The following is a 15730-nucleotide window of genomic DNA, read 5'->3' on the forward strand; positions in this document are numbered from 1 at the left end:
TTTTTTTTTTTAAGTAAGATCTCCAACATCAGGAAGGTTTGAGTACTCACATTGTTCTAGAATGACATTCTAGAGTTTTCTAAATACACACTTTTTCCCTCATGCCTTTCTCCAACTCTTTGCCCTTGAAATTGTACTTACTCTTCAAGTGGCAGCTCAAAGGGTCTCTTGGCTGACTTCCCTCCCAACAACAACAAAAACAAAAAACCAGTAATCTTTCCTAAACCCTAAAGCATTTGTCTTGGACACTTTTATGCAAGTTATTAGAAGATTCTCTAAATAGTTATCTGTGCTCAGATACGATCTTTTTATATTTTAAGTTCTTTCAAGGCAAAGATTACTTTAAATTTCTCATAAACACAACAAATATTGAAATGATAGATACTGAGAAACTACATATTTTCAATAGTGGGGATTTAGAAAACTGATCAAAACTTTTGTGAGTCTCATGATATAATCTTATTTCTGACTCATCAATCTGTCAGTTTCATGAATTAACTGTAAAAAAGATCTGCTTAAACACACACGATCTATAATAGATAAAGACCAGTGATTTTGTTGATTACATTATAAAAGTTTTAAAAAGTGCTAGTTAATAAGTTGGAGGCTGGTCAGTTCCTAAGTGTTTTCTTCCACCTTTGGCATATGTCTGTTTATGAATATGTATATGTGTGTATGGATATATACACAAACACACACATACACAGTATATATATAATATTTAGTTAAAATTCCTACCTTGTACTTACTTACCATTCTTTTCTTACCTAACAAAAGTTATGATTGTGTTCTGTCAGTAAATTTCTTTCCAAGGAGAACTGGATGGAGTTTTGGACTTTAGATTAAGGTAATTAAACTTGGTTTCTCAAGCAACACCTTACACGCTGGTTAGACTTCATCACTGTATAAAAATGTACAGTGGTTTATTGACATGTACATTCCAATATGTTTACGGCTGCAAGATGAGGCACACTCAGTATTGCACTTCATTAAAATTTCAGGCTCAAACTTAACCTAGAAGTTTAAATGAAACTGCATTTGTAATTGAGTAGTTCTTATACAGGACAAACATTGATATCTTTATATACAAGGTGATACTTATTACATTTATATGCTGTCCTAACACAATTTTTTTTTTTTTTAAATAACAGTCTAGGAAATAAACCAGAATATTCCTCTTTTTATCCCCACCCGTGATGCAATTGTACAGGATTACAAAAAGGCAGTATACAATAAACAATGATTATTTTTCTTTTTTGCTTGAAAGCCAGCATCATTCTTAGTCCATGGGCATGGCAATTCTTTGATATCAATTATCTATAAATGTCCAATGCTTCACAGGCCAATGACGATAATGGCCACATGCAAACACTTCACAAGTTTGATGTCTTGGTTCAAAAGAAGATAAAGTGAACTAATGGAGAAACTTTCCATCGCAAGAATTATGTACATGGTATTTGGCATCCTTCTTGCACTGTGAATGGTTCGTTTCAATGGATGTAAAAATGGTCCCGTCCTTATCCTGAGCAGGGTTTAAACTTCACCACATCCGCTTGACGGATGAAGGCAACTTTTCGCTCTGTAGACAGAAGAGTCTGAGCATTCTAAAAAGTGTGAGCATTTCTGCACACTCCACAGCCCAGAGCAAACTCTTCCCCAGTGGCGGGGTGAACAACATGGAGAGGACACTCGGTTCCTTCTAACTGTTTGCCTTTGGGACCTGCATAAATTTTGAAGGAGGTAAGAGAATACAATTAAAAACACACACATACAAACCCAATGTAAATATTAATCACCAATAAGGTACTCAAATGAAATAACATGACTATGGTTGTGCAAATGTAAAATTAAAAAATATTTTCTTCTAACCACAAAAGTAAAAATGTTCACCATAAAAAAATTGAACATACCAGATACATACAACCAAGGAAGGGACAGGGTTCCCTACCCACAATATCTTGCCTAGAGATAACCACTATGAAGTACAGATCTTCTTTGTTTTTTAAAAATGTTATTGGAGTATAGTTGACTTCACAGTGTTGGATTAGTTTCAGGTATACAGCAAAGCAAATCAGTTTTACATACATATGTGTGTGTATATATATGTATACACACATGCATATATAAACACACACACACATATCTCTATGTATCCATTCTTTTTTCCCACATAGGCTATTACAAACTATTGAGTAGACCTCCCTGTGATTAGGTTCTCAGATCTTCCATTAATAAATGAATTAGATACATCGTTTTATAGCAAAGAGCAATGAACAAAAACAGTCATTAAAAAAGTCTCCAATGTGTTCTAGCAGGAAATTATACTGGATGAGAAAACATGCAGACTTCTGTACAGAGTATTTTTCTCCAAGCAAAAACAAATTTAAGTGTAAGGAAGCCATGTTATCCTTCTACCTTCTCTGAAGAAAAAGCACATGTTGGTAAAATGGGAAGACTGATTATTAATGTTATTTCTAGAAGTATTTAAAGGGAAATTAGGAGAAAAATGAAGATCAATTAACTTACAAATATGGATGGTAAAATAATATAAAATGTAGTCATCTGGAAGACACACTTTGGGGAAAATACATATTTGTAGATAATGACCAAATAAACTAGGCTTAAAAATGTATAAAAAACTGTACATTATGTTATATTGTTATGTTAATGGGCTTCATGTCATGTGTTTCACAGCATTTAAAAGGGATTTTTGGAGTTCCATTCTGGTTCAGCAGGTTATGAACTCGACTAGTATCCCTGAGGGTGTGGGTTCGATTCCTGGTCTTGCTCAGTGGGTTAAGGATCCAGTGTTGCTGTGAGCTGTGGTGTAGGTCGCAGACTTAGCTTGGATCTGGCGTTGGTGTGGCTGTGGCGTAGGCCAGCAGCTGCAGCTCCAGATAGACCCCTAGCCTGGGAACTTCCACATGCCCTGGGTGTGGCCCTAGAAAAAAAAAAAAAAAAGAAAAAAAAGACAATAAAATAAAATGGAGTTCTGCTATTTTGTAAGTGAGAAGCACCTGTGCAGGAAATAAAGGCTGGGCTTATTGAATGCAGAAGCCTACTAACAGACAGCAAGGAAGAGACCTATGCAAGAGTTTCCTACAGCTGGTTTCCAGCACAATAAATGTAAATTTTGATTTTGTTTGGAAGAAAAGCATGATGAGATTGCATGGAATGAGCTTATCCAGATTAATGAGGAATGAAATCTCATTTAATTTACCTCTTCCAGGTTTGAAAACTTCTCTGATGTAAAAGATGGGAAATATGAGGGGGATAAAAGGCTGGTGTATGTGACGCTCTCAGCCTGGCACAGTATAAACACTGCAGTATAGGGCACAGATGAGGCTCAGATCCTGCGTTGCTGTGGCTGTGGTATAGCATCTGTAGCTCCGATTTGAACCCTAGCCTGGGAACCTCCATATGCCACAGGTGCAGCGCTAAAAAGACCGAAAAACAACAAAAAACAAACAAACAAAAACGTGGGGAAATTTGATCTGCCTTGCAGGTTGTCAAAATCAGGTGAGAAAATACCTGTGAAAATGCCCAGGGTCTATGTCAGTTCCCTCTCTGCCGCCTCCCCAGCCCCTTTCCTGCCTCATTCCTGACTCACAATGCTGAAAGGGTGAGGCCCCCGTTGACCTGGGAGACCTTTTGAATGTGTTAGGGGAAGGCCTGTCTGGGCTGCCCTCCTCCTCCCAGCAACCACCCAGCCCTGTGTTCCCTGGAACACAGGTTTCACTGCAGGCTACTTCCCTTGTTGGTTTATTTCTTAATGTAGAAGAGCTTTCTTTCATTAAATAAAATTTGGATTTTTTTTTTTTCCCGTGATGACATGCTTGCCTCTGAACATTCTCACCTAGAATTTGGTTCTCTCTCATGCTCCTGTGTGTCACAAGGCCAGGAAGCAAGAGCGACTGTCCTGGTTCCCATTTCTTTCCAGAATACTAACTTGCAACTTTTCTTCAATAATCCCTCTTCCCTTGAAGCTCAGATGATGGACAGGAGTGCCCGCTTCTCACTCCCTTCATCAGCTGACCTCCAGCTCACTACCCTCCTCCTGCTCATCCTGTCTCATGTCTCTATTCTAGCCACTGTCCCACACACTCTAGCCTCCCATTAGTCTGCTCTTGCTTCTTTCAAAGTCCTAAAGTCCTGCTACTGTTAAAAAAATTTTTAGAGAGAGACGGATTTTCTGTTGTGGCACAACAGAAACGAATCTGACTAGGAACCATGAAGTTGCGGGTTCGATCCCTGGCCTCGCTCAGTGGGTTAAGGATCTGGCGTTGCTGTGGCTGTGGCATAGGCCAGTGGCAACAGCTCTGATTCAACCCCTAGCTTGGGAACCTCCATATGCCTCAGGTGTGGCCCTAAAGAGCAAAAAAAAAAAAAAAAAAAAGAGAGAGAGGAAACTGTGTAGCAATTTTTATTTGACATGAGCAAATAACAGGGTAACAACAAATTTAAAAAATCCTATTTATCTTTGTTTTTGAATAGATATTTCACATGGTTTAAACAAAATCAAAATTAAATTACATACATGGAACCACAAAAGACCCAGAATTGCCAAAAACCAAGCAGGAGGCATAACTCTTCCAGACTTAAGGCAATATTACAAAGCCACAAGTCATCGAGACAGTGTGGTACTGGTACCAAAACAGACAGACAGACCAATGGAACAGAATAGAGAACCCAGAAGTAAACCCAGACCCCTTTGGTCAATTAATCTCTGACAAAGGAGGCAAGAACATAATATGGGAAAAAGACAGTCTTTTCACCAAGTATTGCTGGGAAACCTGGACAGCTGCATGCAAGTCAAACTAGAACACACCCTCACACCATGCACAAAAATAAACTCAAAATGGCTGAAAGACTTAAATATAAGACAAGACACCATCAAACTCCTGGAAGAGAACATAGGCAAAACATTCTCTGACATCAACCTTATAAATGTTTCCTAGAAGCAACAGAAATAAGAGGAAAAATAAACCAGTGGGACCTAATCAAACTGACAAGCTTTTGCACTGCAAAGGAAACCAAAAAGAAAACAAAAAGACAACTTACAGAATGGGAGAAAATAGTTTCAAATGATGCAGCTGACAAGGGCCTAATCTCTAAAACATACAAACAACTTATACAACTCAACAGCAAAAAAGCCAACAACCCAATGGAAAAAGGGGCAAAAGACCTGAACAGACATTTCTCCAAGGAAGATATACAGACGGCCAAAAAGCACTTGAAACAATGCTCAACATCACTGATTATTAGAGAAATGCACACCAGTCAGAATGGCCATCATTAATAAGTCCACAAATAACAAATGCTGGAGGGGCTGTGCAGAAAAGATAACTCTCCTGCACTGTTGGTGGGAATATAAGCTAGTACAACCACTATGGAGAACAGTATGGAGGTATCTTAGAAATCTATACATAGAACTACCATATGATCCAGCAACTCCACTCTTGGACATATATCCAGACAAAACTTTCCTTAAAAAAGACACATGCACCCACATGTTCACTGCAGCACTATTCACAATAGCCAAGACATGGAAACAACCCAAATGTCCACGGACAGATGATTGGGTTAGGAAGATGTGTTATATATACACAATGGAATACTACTCAGCCATAAAAAAGAATGAAATAATGGCATTTGCAGCAACATGGATGGAACCAGAGACTCTCATCTTGAGTGAAGTTAGTCAGAAAGAGAAAGACAAATACCATATGATATCACTTATATCTGGGATCTAATATAAGGCACAAATGAACCTTTCCACACAAAAGAAAATCATGGACTTGGAGAATAGTCTTGTGGTTGCCAAGGGAGGAGGAGAGGGAGTGGGAGGGACTGGGAGCTTGGGGTAAATAGATACAGAATGTTGCCCTCAGGAGGAATGAGCAATGGGATCCTGCTGTGTAGCACTGGGAACTCGGGCTAATCAATTATGATGGAACACATAATGTGAGAAAAAAGCATGTATACATGTATGTGTAACTGGGTCACCATGCTGTACAGTAGAAAAAAATATATATAAATAAATAATTAAAAAAATTAAATTACATACAAAAACTCATCACATTCCTCCCACTTTTACCCCATTTTCCATTTTCCCCGAGGTAATCAATTTTATTAGTTTCTTGTGAATCATCCCAGTGATTTTTTAAAAATGCAAAGAGAAATAAATGTAAGTATATATTCTCATTTTCCTTCTTACAAAAGGCAGCATACTACAGATACTATTCAATAACTTGATTTTTCATTTAACAGTATCTGCCATAGATCTTTCCACATCACTGCATAGAAACTTCATCCTCAGTACCGTTCTATTTTTGTCTCTCTCTCTCTTTTTTTTTGTCTTTTTGCCATTTCTTGGGCCACTTCTGTGGCATATGGAGGCTCCCGGGCTAGGGGTCGAATTGGAGCTGTAGCCAACGGCCTACACCAGAGCCACAGCAACTTGGGATCCAAGCCAGCAACTCGGGATCCAAGCCACGTCTGCAACCTACACCACAGCTCACGGCAACGCCGGATCCTTAACCCACTGAGTAAGGCCAGGGATCGAACCCGCAACCTCATGGTTCCTAGTCGGATTCGTTAACCACTGAGCCATGATGGGAACTCCCTATTTTTGTCTTTTTAAGGCCACACCTATGGCATATGGAAGTTCCCAGGTAGGGGTCAGAGCTGTAGCTGCCAGCCTATGCCGCAGCCACAGCAAGACAGGATTTGAGCTATGTCTGTGACCTACCATAAGTTCATAGCAACGCCAGATCCTTAACTCACTGAGTGAGGCCAGGGATCAAACCTGCATCCTCAAGGATCCTAGCTGAGTGTATAACTTGCTGAGCCACAAGGGGAACTCCCTCTTTCATTTTTTAGTAGAACATAGAATTTAGTGTTCAATCAACCTTTTACTGGATACTTTCATTGTTTACAAATGTGTATTATTATAAACCATGATACAGTGAATAACCTTGTATATTCGCTCTTTTTAACTTTCATCAGATATGGAGGTATATCCTCAGCAGTGGGATTGCTGAAAGGTAGATGGGCTGAGGGGCACCACAAGGTTCTGCCATTTGTGCTCTGAAATGCAATGGATGAGAGCGTGTGTTTTCTTCAACACTGTATTGTGTGTATGTGCCTTCTTTTTTTTTTTTTTTTTTTGTCTTTTTGCCTTTTCTAGGGCTGCTCCCGTGGCATATGGAGGTTCCCAAGCTAGGGGTCTAATTAGAGCTGTAGACACCAGCCTACGCCAGAGCCACAGCAACTCAGGATCTGAGCAACCTACACCACAGCTCACAGCAATGCTGGATCCTTAACCCGCTGAACAAGGCCAGGGATTGAACCCACAACCTCATGGTTCCTAGTCAGATTCGTTAACCATTGCGTCATGAGGGGAAGTTCTGTATTGTGTGTATGTGCTTTTGCTAATTTCGGATCTGGCTTGTGCGAAATTCTTTGACAGGCACATTTACCTCTTCTGCCACTGTCAGGCCTTGGTATGTCACCTCACTGTGATCACCAGCCTCCCCACCTCTTCCAATTTTTTCAGTCTCTTTTTGGTTTCATGCTCACTTTCTCTCAGCCTGACCGCCACTGACCATCACTGCCCCTGTATTCCCACTGGCTTCTTTAATTCCCTTGGCTTCCTGATGCTCATTGTGCTGCCACTTCCCAGCCATTCTAGAGCAAATCACTTGTCTATTTTATGGGGCCCATTCCAGGCTTCTTAAAAAAAGAAAATTACAGCTCCTCACAATAAAGACAGATGTGTGACAAAAAGAGAAAAGAATCACAAAAATCCCTTTAAATGACTGTTATCAACTTACAATTCCAAACCTCTCCTGGCCCTTTAGTGCTGAACAGTAATCCCTCTGCTGGTCCTTAGCTGACTCCCTTCATTCCCCACGCACTCGGCTTCGTTACAGCTCTGAGGCCCTCACTCACCTCGGTCATCTTACTTTCTACTTCACTCAGAAAGTCAGGCGCTTACAAGAGAAGAGGAATTCCCTTTGTTTCTTTAGGATAGTCTGCACTGGGTTTTTGCCACTTGAAACAAAGTGTGCTCATGTGATTATTAAATAACACCAGATACCATATATGTCATAACCATATTTATAAATTTTAAAAGCTTACCTGCAGGACAGTGTGGTAATTCTTCCTTAGGAATGCTAGTCATTCTCTGAAAATCATCATGACAAGCATTACAAAAATGCGTCGTTCCAAAACAGAAAAAGACAGCCACTGAGCAGCAGTAGCGACATTTGTATTCCAAAAAGTCTGTGCCATGTTTTGGACACATCTATAGCAAAAGAAAATAGACATAAGATTATGGCGAGCCTATTTCAACTATACTCAAGACAATCAAATACTGAATCATATATTGATTCCTATTTTGTGAGTATACATAGCTCTCAAAACCGATTGAAAACTGAGTGCATGGCTTTGCCCAAAAGGTTTGGACAAAACCCCAAGTTTTAATCCCAGCTTCATCATAACCACTATTATTTAATAAGCTAGCCACTTAATTCCTTGCAAATGTTTCCTGGTCAGCCAAACTGAAACATTAATAATATTTCCTAATAATATTTCCTCTATCTCTCAATCTCATGGATGTACTTCAGATTTCACTGAAGTGTAACAACAAGTGTAACAATATGAAGTAAGTAAATTTATTACCTGTTGAAAGATGGCAATTATTTTATGGGAGACAAAATTATAAAATGCAAATACCATCCAAAAGAAATAATACATACAAAATTATTTAGAAAATTATATACTGCCATTCAAACATCAGAAAACACGGGGGAAGAAACCTGCTCTACCATCCCCATCATATTGGCTATATTATTATTTAAAAAAAATGGAAGTCTAACATTTCTAAAGTAGCTTCTTTTTTTTTTTTTTTTTTGTCTTTTGTCTTTTTGTCTTTTTAGGGCCACACCTGTGGCATACGGAAGTTCCCAGGCTGGCAGTCTAATTAGGTACAGCTGCCAGCCTACGCCACAGCCGCAGCAATGCAGGGTCCGAAATGAGTCTGTGACCTACACCACAGCTCACGGCAACGCTGCCAGATCCTTAACCCACTGAGTGAGGCCAGGGATTGAACCTGCAACCTCATGGTTCCTAGTTGGATTCGTTTCCGCTGCGCCACGACAGGAACTCCTCTAAAGCATCTTTTCTTATAAAATGTTCTACCCACCTGAGCCCTGGACACATCAGAACAGGCACCGCAGATGAGCTCTCTGGGATCGTAGTCATCCCCTTGTCCAGCCTCAGCATCACAGCGAGCTTCTCCACCAAAATAAGCCTACGGTGGGAACACATTTAGATTACAGCGGGAAACAGAAAACTCTGCTGTGAGAGGTTTCATGTGCACTGCATGTGCGGTGGAAGTGAGGTCGTGAAGGCCTAGGAAGTACTATTGTCTATTAGACATACCCTTGCAATGCCAAGTGGATGCCCATATTATTGCCTGTAAGAAACAGATCAGGGGAAGAAATAAAGCTGCTTCCATTCTAGAATGGACTCATGCTTACAGTAGGACTTTCAAACATTGTACCGTCAAAGTGAAATAAAAGAATGTACAATATTCCAAAGAAATACCAAGAATAGGATATTGAGTAGTAAAGAGAAAATGTGCTTTTATAGGGAAAAGTTTGAATAGTTTTGCTCATTGTGAAATGTTAAATAACATATTCCCTCTAAAAATATGTCTAAAATACACATTAGTACAAAACAATAATCATGAGGCTAATGGGAAAGAAACAGGTCAATTTTGGTCATATAGAAAACTATTATTAAAGGGAAAGAGAATTTGGTAATTCTGTTCAGAGTAGTGCTTATACTTATAAAGCTACACTATATGTAGGAACTTAATAGTACCCAATGTAAACCCTTGAATAAATGAAATTATCATGGTAAGTAATCTATCTGTATTTGCTCTAAGCACGGAATTATTGAGGCCAATTATAATTGGGGCAATGTGCATACACAACATATCCCAAAGCCAAAAGTCTATGTACATAATTGGGAATAAATGAGTCCACATACATCTATTATCTGTATTACAAAAAACAAGTCAAAGGACTGGCTCCGTTGATACAGAGATTGCGAATGGTCATCCACCAGCTGAATCAGGCCTCAGAAGTATTTCATTTGCCCTTGGGCCTATTCCAGCTGTTTCACTTTTCTATAGAGTCCCAGCTTGGCTCCTGGACATTTGACTGTCATCCCCATGACACAATACTCATTTACAATGTCTAGCACATTAAACACACAGAAATAATATTTTATTATATGTAACAATACCGGTTTCACAAAGGTACACGATTAGTGTCTTTCTGGCTATCATCTATCTAGTCTTGCATTCACTAGCTTTTGTTTTCTTTTTGTTACTTGGAGAGACTATGCATCTTTCATATATCGATCCCTTCATTCATTTACTCATTCTCTTAGTTAACTTAGCGTCAAATAAGTGTCAAGTGCTGGAGATAGAGAGATTAAAAAGCAGTCTTTTCCCTCAGGGAACTTATCAAGTGGGACAGTCACTGGAATGCAGGGTAACGAGTGTGAGGGCGGATGTGTGTAAGATGTCCAAGAGGCGTGGGGGTGGGAAGGTGTGGGTACACTGCAGAGGGGGTGAAACCTGAGCCAAATCCCGAAGTGTGATTAGACAGGTGTGGCCACAGCTAAGAGTGTGTGGGAATGAGCGGGTGGCAGGTGAGAGTAAGATGCAGGTGGGAGGTAGAGAAGAGTATTCCATGAAGAGCAAAGCCTCTGTGGTGGCATGGATGTGTCAGGGAGGGAGCAAACATGGCCCAGTTTGGGGACCTGCCAGTTGTTCAGTATTTCGTTAAGCACATATGGCAGCCTCTTGGGAGATGAGACTGGAGTGGTGGACAGGGCTGCAGGATTATAAGCAGAACAATGACATAATCAGATCTGAGATCTAGAATATTAAGCTACTAGTGGAATTTTAAGTGTAATGTATGGAATGGGGAGAGGGGGGAGGGACTCTGTACAAGGAATCCAGTAAGAAGGCTACCAAAGAAAATGATTAGGGTTGCTGAAACTGTAACAGAAAGAGAAAAAGGACTTAAAAGAGATTTGGAGGCATAACTGACAGGACTTTGTTAATACAGACTGGAGACTGAGAGTATCAAAGCTGATAAATGTAACACTGGCATATGGACTTTGAGGATCTGTGAGAAATCCAAATGTTTGGTAGAGAGATGGATATTTGTATTTAAATCTCGAACATTTTGAAAGGTCTGAACAATACAGGTGATAGACGAAGGCGTGGGCGTACAGGAGGTCACCAGAGGTAAGGAGGTTTTGAGGCAAGAATAGAGGGTGGGGAAACAAACACATAAGGAGCAGGTGAATGAAAAGGAACTAGGTGAGGGAATTAAAGACAAAGGACCAGAAAGGAAGGAAGGTACCAAAGACAGTCTTGTCCTGGAAGCCAAATTTAAGGAGGGAATGGTCAAAAGAGTTAAGCCGAAGTTTATTCAAGAACCAACTGGATTCAGCAAACAGGAAGTAGGTAGAATATAGAAATATTTCATGTTTTGGAAATAGTTTGTATATGTTTAAAAAAAAAAAATCCCCAAACAAATTAGATCAGTAAATTCCATTTGAAACGCAGTACCAAACGTTCTTATTTTTAACTTAGACTTAAGACATAAGAGTAATTAGACATCATTTTACAATTCAACTTTTTGGGGTTTTTTGGCTTTTTAGGGATGCAGCCATGGCATATGGAGGTTCCCAGCCTAGGGGTCCAATCAGAACTACAGCTGCCAGCCTACACAACGCCAGATCCTTAACCCACTGAGTGAGGCCAGGGATCGAACCCGAAACCTCATGGTTGCTAGTCGGATTTGTTTCTGCTGCACCATGACAGGAACTCCTACAATTCAACTTCTTAAGCAGAGGTAATCTCTAATTCTTAAAAATCCTTAGTAAGATTAACAGCATACCTTTCTGCATTTGTAGCAGACATAATATGCATATCTATTCATGGCATAGCCAGCAGGGTCATTATAAAACCTCACACCAGGAGTGGTGATGGCTTCGCTCTTATGCAGACCTTCATATTCCAATCTCATTAGAGCTTTTCTTCTGACATCCTCATAGAGTTCTTTTATTGGATCAAGCAGATCTTTTAACACTGTATGGTTTATTTTGTTCTGAAATTAAAAAAAAAAGAACATTCTTTAATAGAATCATCTACTTATTAAAAAATTCAACAAAGTGTGCACCTAGAGCTGTCAAGTTGTGTGCTAGTTGATAACCAAAATTTTCGAAATAAAAATCATTTAAAAATAATCCTGTAAGTCCTCAAAGCCTATGCTTCCTCAAGAGCAGGGTAAGTGGGGGCAAGTAGGGCGCAGAACATGAAAATTCCATTGTATTAGCTCCACATTCCTGAGTCTGAAATGTATCTCCTGCTGCCTTAGCTGTTCTGGGAATAAAAGGTTACCTTGCTACTCCCTGTGCATGTGTGCTCTGGTTCCTTGGGGATGGGGTAGAATGTTAGGTAATAGAAATGAACAAGTAGTATTTTCTACACCACTTTCACGTATCATTTCCTAAATGTGACTTTTCTTTTTCTTTTTTTTTTTGTCTTTTTGCCTTTTCTAGGGCTGCTCCCGTGGCATATGAAGGTTCCCAGGCTAGGGGTCTAATTAGAGCTATAGCTGCTGGCCTATGCCACAGCCATAGTAACTCGGGATCTGAGCCATGTCTGCGACCTACACCACAGCTGACAGCAATGCTGGATCCTTAACCCACTGAGCAAGGCCAGGGATCGAACCTGCAACCTCATGGTTCCTAGTCAGATTCGTTAACCACTGCGCCACGATGGGAACTCCTAAATGTGACTTTTCTTTGTGGCATCAAATGAGAAGGGACAGAAATACTATAATCTTTTTAAATATTGCCCAGCCTAAGCAAGGACTGTGCTAAGTCTTTCCATGTTATACCCTATACACTAGTCTGTAAGTACATACTTTTTTTTTTCCTTTTGGGCTGTGCCTTTGGCATGTGAAAGTTCCCATACCAGGGACTGAACCCATGTCACAGCAGTGACCTGAGCCACTAGAGTGACAATGCTGGATCCTTAACCTGATGCACCATAAGGGAACTCCTCCAAGTACATTCTTAAACAAACATTTTTTGTTAAACATTATTAGCTTGCCAAAACAACTTGCAAAATTTGCTTACTATCTTTGCAGAGCTGTGTCAAGATGTTACAGATTTTCTCCTTGTTTTATCTGAGTTCTAAAAGAAGCTGTCCTAATGGCACTTAAAGTTCAGGTGTGGAAGCTCCCTGTAGTGCTGTGGGTTAAGGATCCAATGTTTCCACAACTGTGGTGCAGACTGCAACTGTGGTGCATGTTTGATCCCTTCCCTGGCCTGGGAAGCCACGGGTGTGGCAAAAAAAAAAAAAAAAAAAAAAAAAAAAAAAAATTCAGGTTTCACTCTTTAATGGCAGGTATCAGTACCTACGTGTACCACAGGCTGATTCTCGTCTTTGCAGTCACTCACTGCCATGTCGGTCACATGATCTGAAATCAGTGGGTCTGAAAGCAGTGATGCATGCCTTTCAATGTGACCTGACATCTAGATGAATCTTCTGATGTTTAATCAGCTTTTAATGGGCAATTATTGTTTTGAAATGCATTATAATAGATAGGGAGATCCTATTCTACTCTCATCTAGGTACCACCTAGATGAAGAGAGCAGACCCAGTTGGAAGCTGGTGGTAAAAAGTGAGGACACCAAAAGATGCTGATACATGTTTATTTTGAAAGATGAAAGATGAAGATAAAGATGAAAATAAGTAGCAAGTAAATAATCTCTGATTTTTTCCCCCATACCTTGCAAATAGGACAAGATATAAATCCAAATGTTATCCTTGGTCCAAGCCATCTGTTTTCCAAAACTCGTCGACAGCACTGTAAGTGGAATACGTGACTACAATCCAGCTTAAATGAAGAAGAGAGAAGGATATAAGCAGACGTAATAACAATAAACATGTGAGAAAATGGCAGAGTACTCAAAGTGCTACTTAAAACAAGTCAGAGAAAAATCTAGAAATTCAGTGCAACAAAATTTCAGCACTTTTCTACTATTCGTTGGATGTTAATGAACCAGGTTTTCAGCTTCTCCCAATATTTACCATTCATATATGAATGCTACCTTAGAGAGAGTATGCTAGGTTAGGGAGAAATGTGAAATTATTCACATTTTTGGTATCTCGCTGAAAGAAGAGGAACTACTGATTTACAGATTAAGATTTATTTTCGAGGATGTTCATTATCTTGGAATCATAAGAACCGAAAATGCAACTAAACAACTGGTAAGCATTAAATAAACTTATTTATTAGCAAATTGTAACTTCTATAATATTACTAATATTACAGCTGTATGATGTACATTATGTATAGAGGTATGGGTCATTATGCATAAATCGATTACATTGTGCTATAAAACACCATGCTGGATTCTGGAAATTAAGAAGAGAAAAGCTACTGGATAATTTAATTTTTTCTCCCTTTTGCACACTTGACACCTTCAATTGATTAAATGGACTCACACAAATCTTAAATTAAAGCTCAGCAACAAAAGTGAGATAACATAAAGAGACAGAATTTGCTCTTCAATAAACCGGTAGATATTCACAGGATATTTTCTCCCAGGGGTGTAAGATAGAGTCAATCACTGTGTATTTGACAAGTATATTTGTATTTCCTTTTTAAAAATCCAGGCGCATTTAATACTTTAAAAGTAAAGACAACCTGAATGGCAGGTGCTGCTGAGAGCGCTTCGGTGAAACAGATCATGCACATGTCGTCAGCGTCTTGCTTCAGAGTCGAGGCGTTTTTATCACAGCCGTGTAGGCAGGGCAGACAGTGCTCTTCGTTTTTAACGCCTCCACATGGATGGCCACAAGGATGCGTCTTACTACAGGCTATCTTAGCATATTCCTGTTAAAGGTGAATCACAATGGCACAGGGAAAAAAAGGGCAGACATTTACATCCATTATATTAAAACACTTTGCCATGAGAAATAGATATTTAGGCCAAGTAACCATGAAGTGATTTCGATTCGTTGTTTGAATATAATAGACTTATTAACGAAATTTTTCTTTCAATGTGTTTTAAAATTATTTCGCTCCACATAAAGGGAATGCTGATTAAAAAGTGAACTGCAATTTCCATCTGTTATCATGCACAGCTATGAAGAAAAAAAATTTGTTGACATATAATCATGCAATCAACACCTGCCCCCCTGCCAAAATAAATAAAAATACAGGTGTCTTTCATTATCTGTGCACTATCCAAATTCTTGTTAACTAAACTGATGAATCAACAAATATTTGGATAGCATGGAATGTGTACAGATATTCAGGATCAAAGAACTTTCAGATACTAAAAGTTTAAGGAAAAAAGTGGATAAAATATGTAAAAGGCAAAGGAAATGCAGGCCATAGATTTTCACCTTCTTCCAGCACAAAAGTAAATGTTAAATATATGTGGTGGTGGTAATTGGAAAGTGCACAAAAAGAATCTGACTTAGGTTTGAGAGTCTTATTGGATCCGTTCTCAGCTTTCATGAAGCAATTACCTCTTGGCAAGGGTAATGCACTAATTTAGAAAACAAAACTGATGCTGAGCTCAGACTCTATTTATATGAAGTGACAGTGTCATGAGG

The 15730-nt window shown here is 39.3% G+C and overlaps 1 protein-coding gene across 38 annotated transcripts in view; it reads right to left on the minus strand.

Moving 5' to 3' along the window:
- Positions 1-888: 888 nt before the first annotated feature.
- The window catches only part of MYCBP2 (MYC binding protein 2), a 268897-nt gene continuing 254055 nt past the window's right edge, over positions 889-15730 (minus strand). For all 38 annotated transcript variants that reach the window (XM_084982014.1, XM_021065747.2, XM_084982012.1 and 35 more), the window contains 6 exons: positions 14814-15002; positions 13893-14000; positions 11991-12200; positions 9209-9316; positions 8143-8308; positions 889-1720 (listed from right to left, as the gene is read on the minus strand). In XM_084982014.1, the coding sequence (XP_084838140.1) occupies positions 1605-1720; positions 8143-8308; positions 9209-9316; positions 11991-12200; positions 13893-14000; positions 14814-15002 (897 nt within the window). In that variant the 3' untranslated portion in view covers positions 889-1604. The remainder of the gene's footprint in view (positions 1721-8142; positions 8309-9208; positions 9317-11990; positions 12201-13892; positions 14001-14813; positions 15003-15730) is intronic.

This window comes from Sus scrofa, chromosome 11 (assembly GCF_054392235.1).
Source record: "Sus scrofa isolate SSC_HxYL_T2T_F1_AM1 chromosome 11, Sscrofa_HxYL_maternal_Yorkshire_Landrace_v2.0, whole genome shotgun sequence".
NCBI classification, from domain to species: Eukaryota; Metazoa; Chordata; class Mammalia; order Artiodactyla; family Suidae; genus Sus; species Sus scrofa.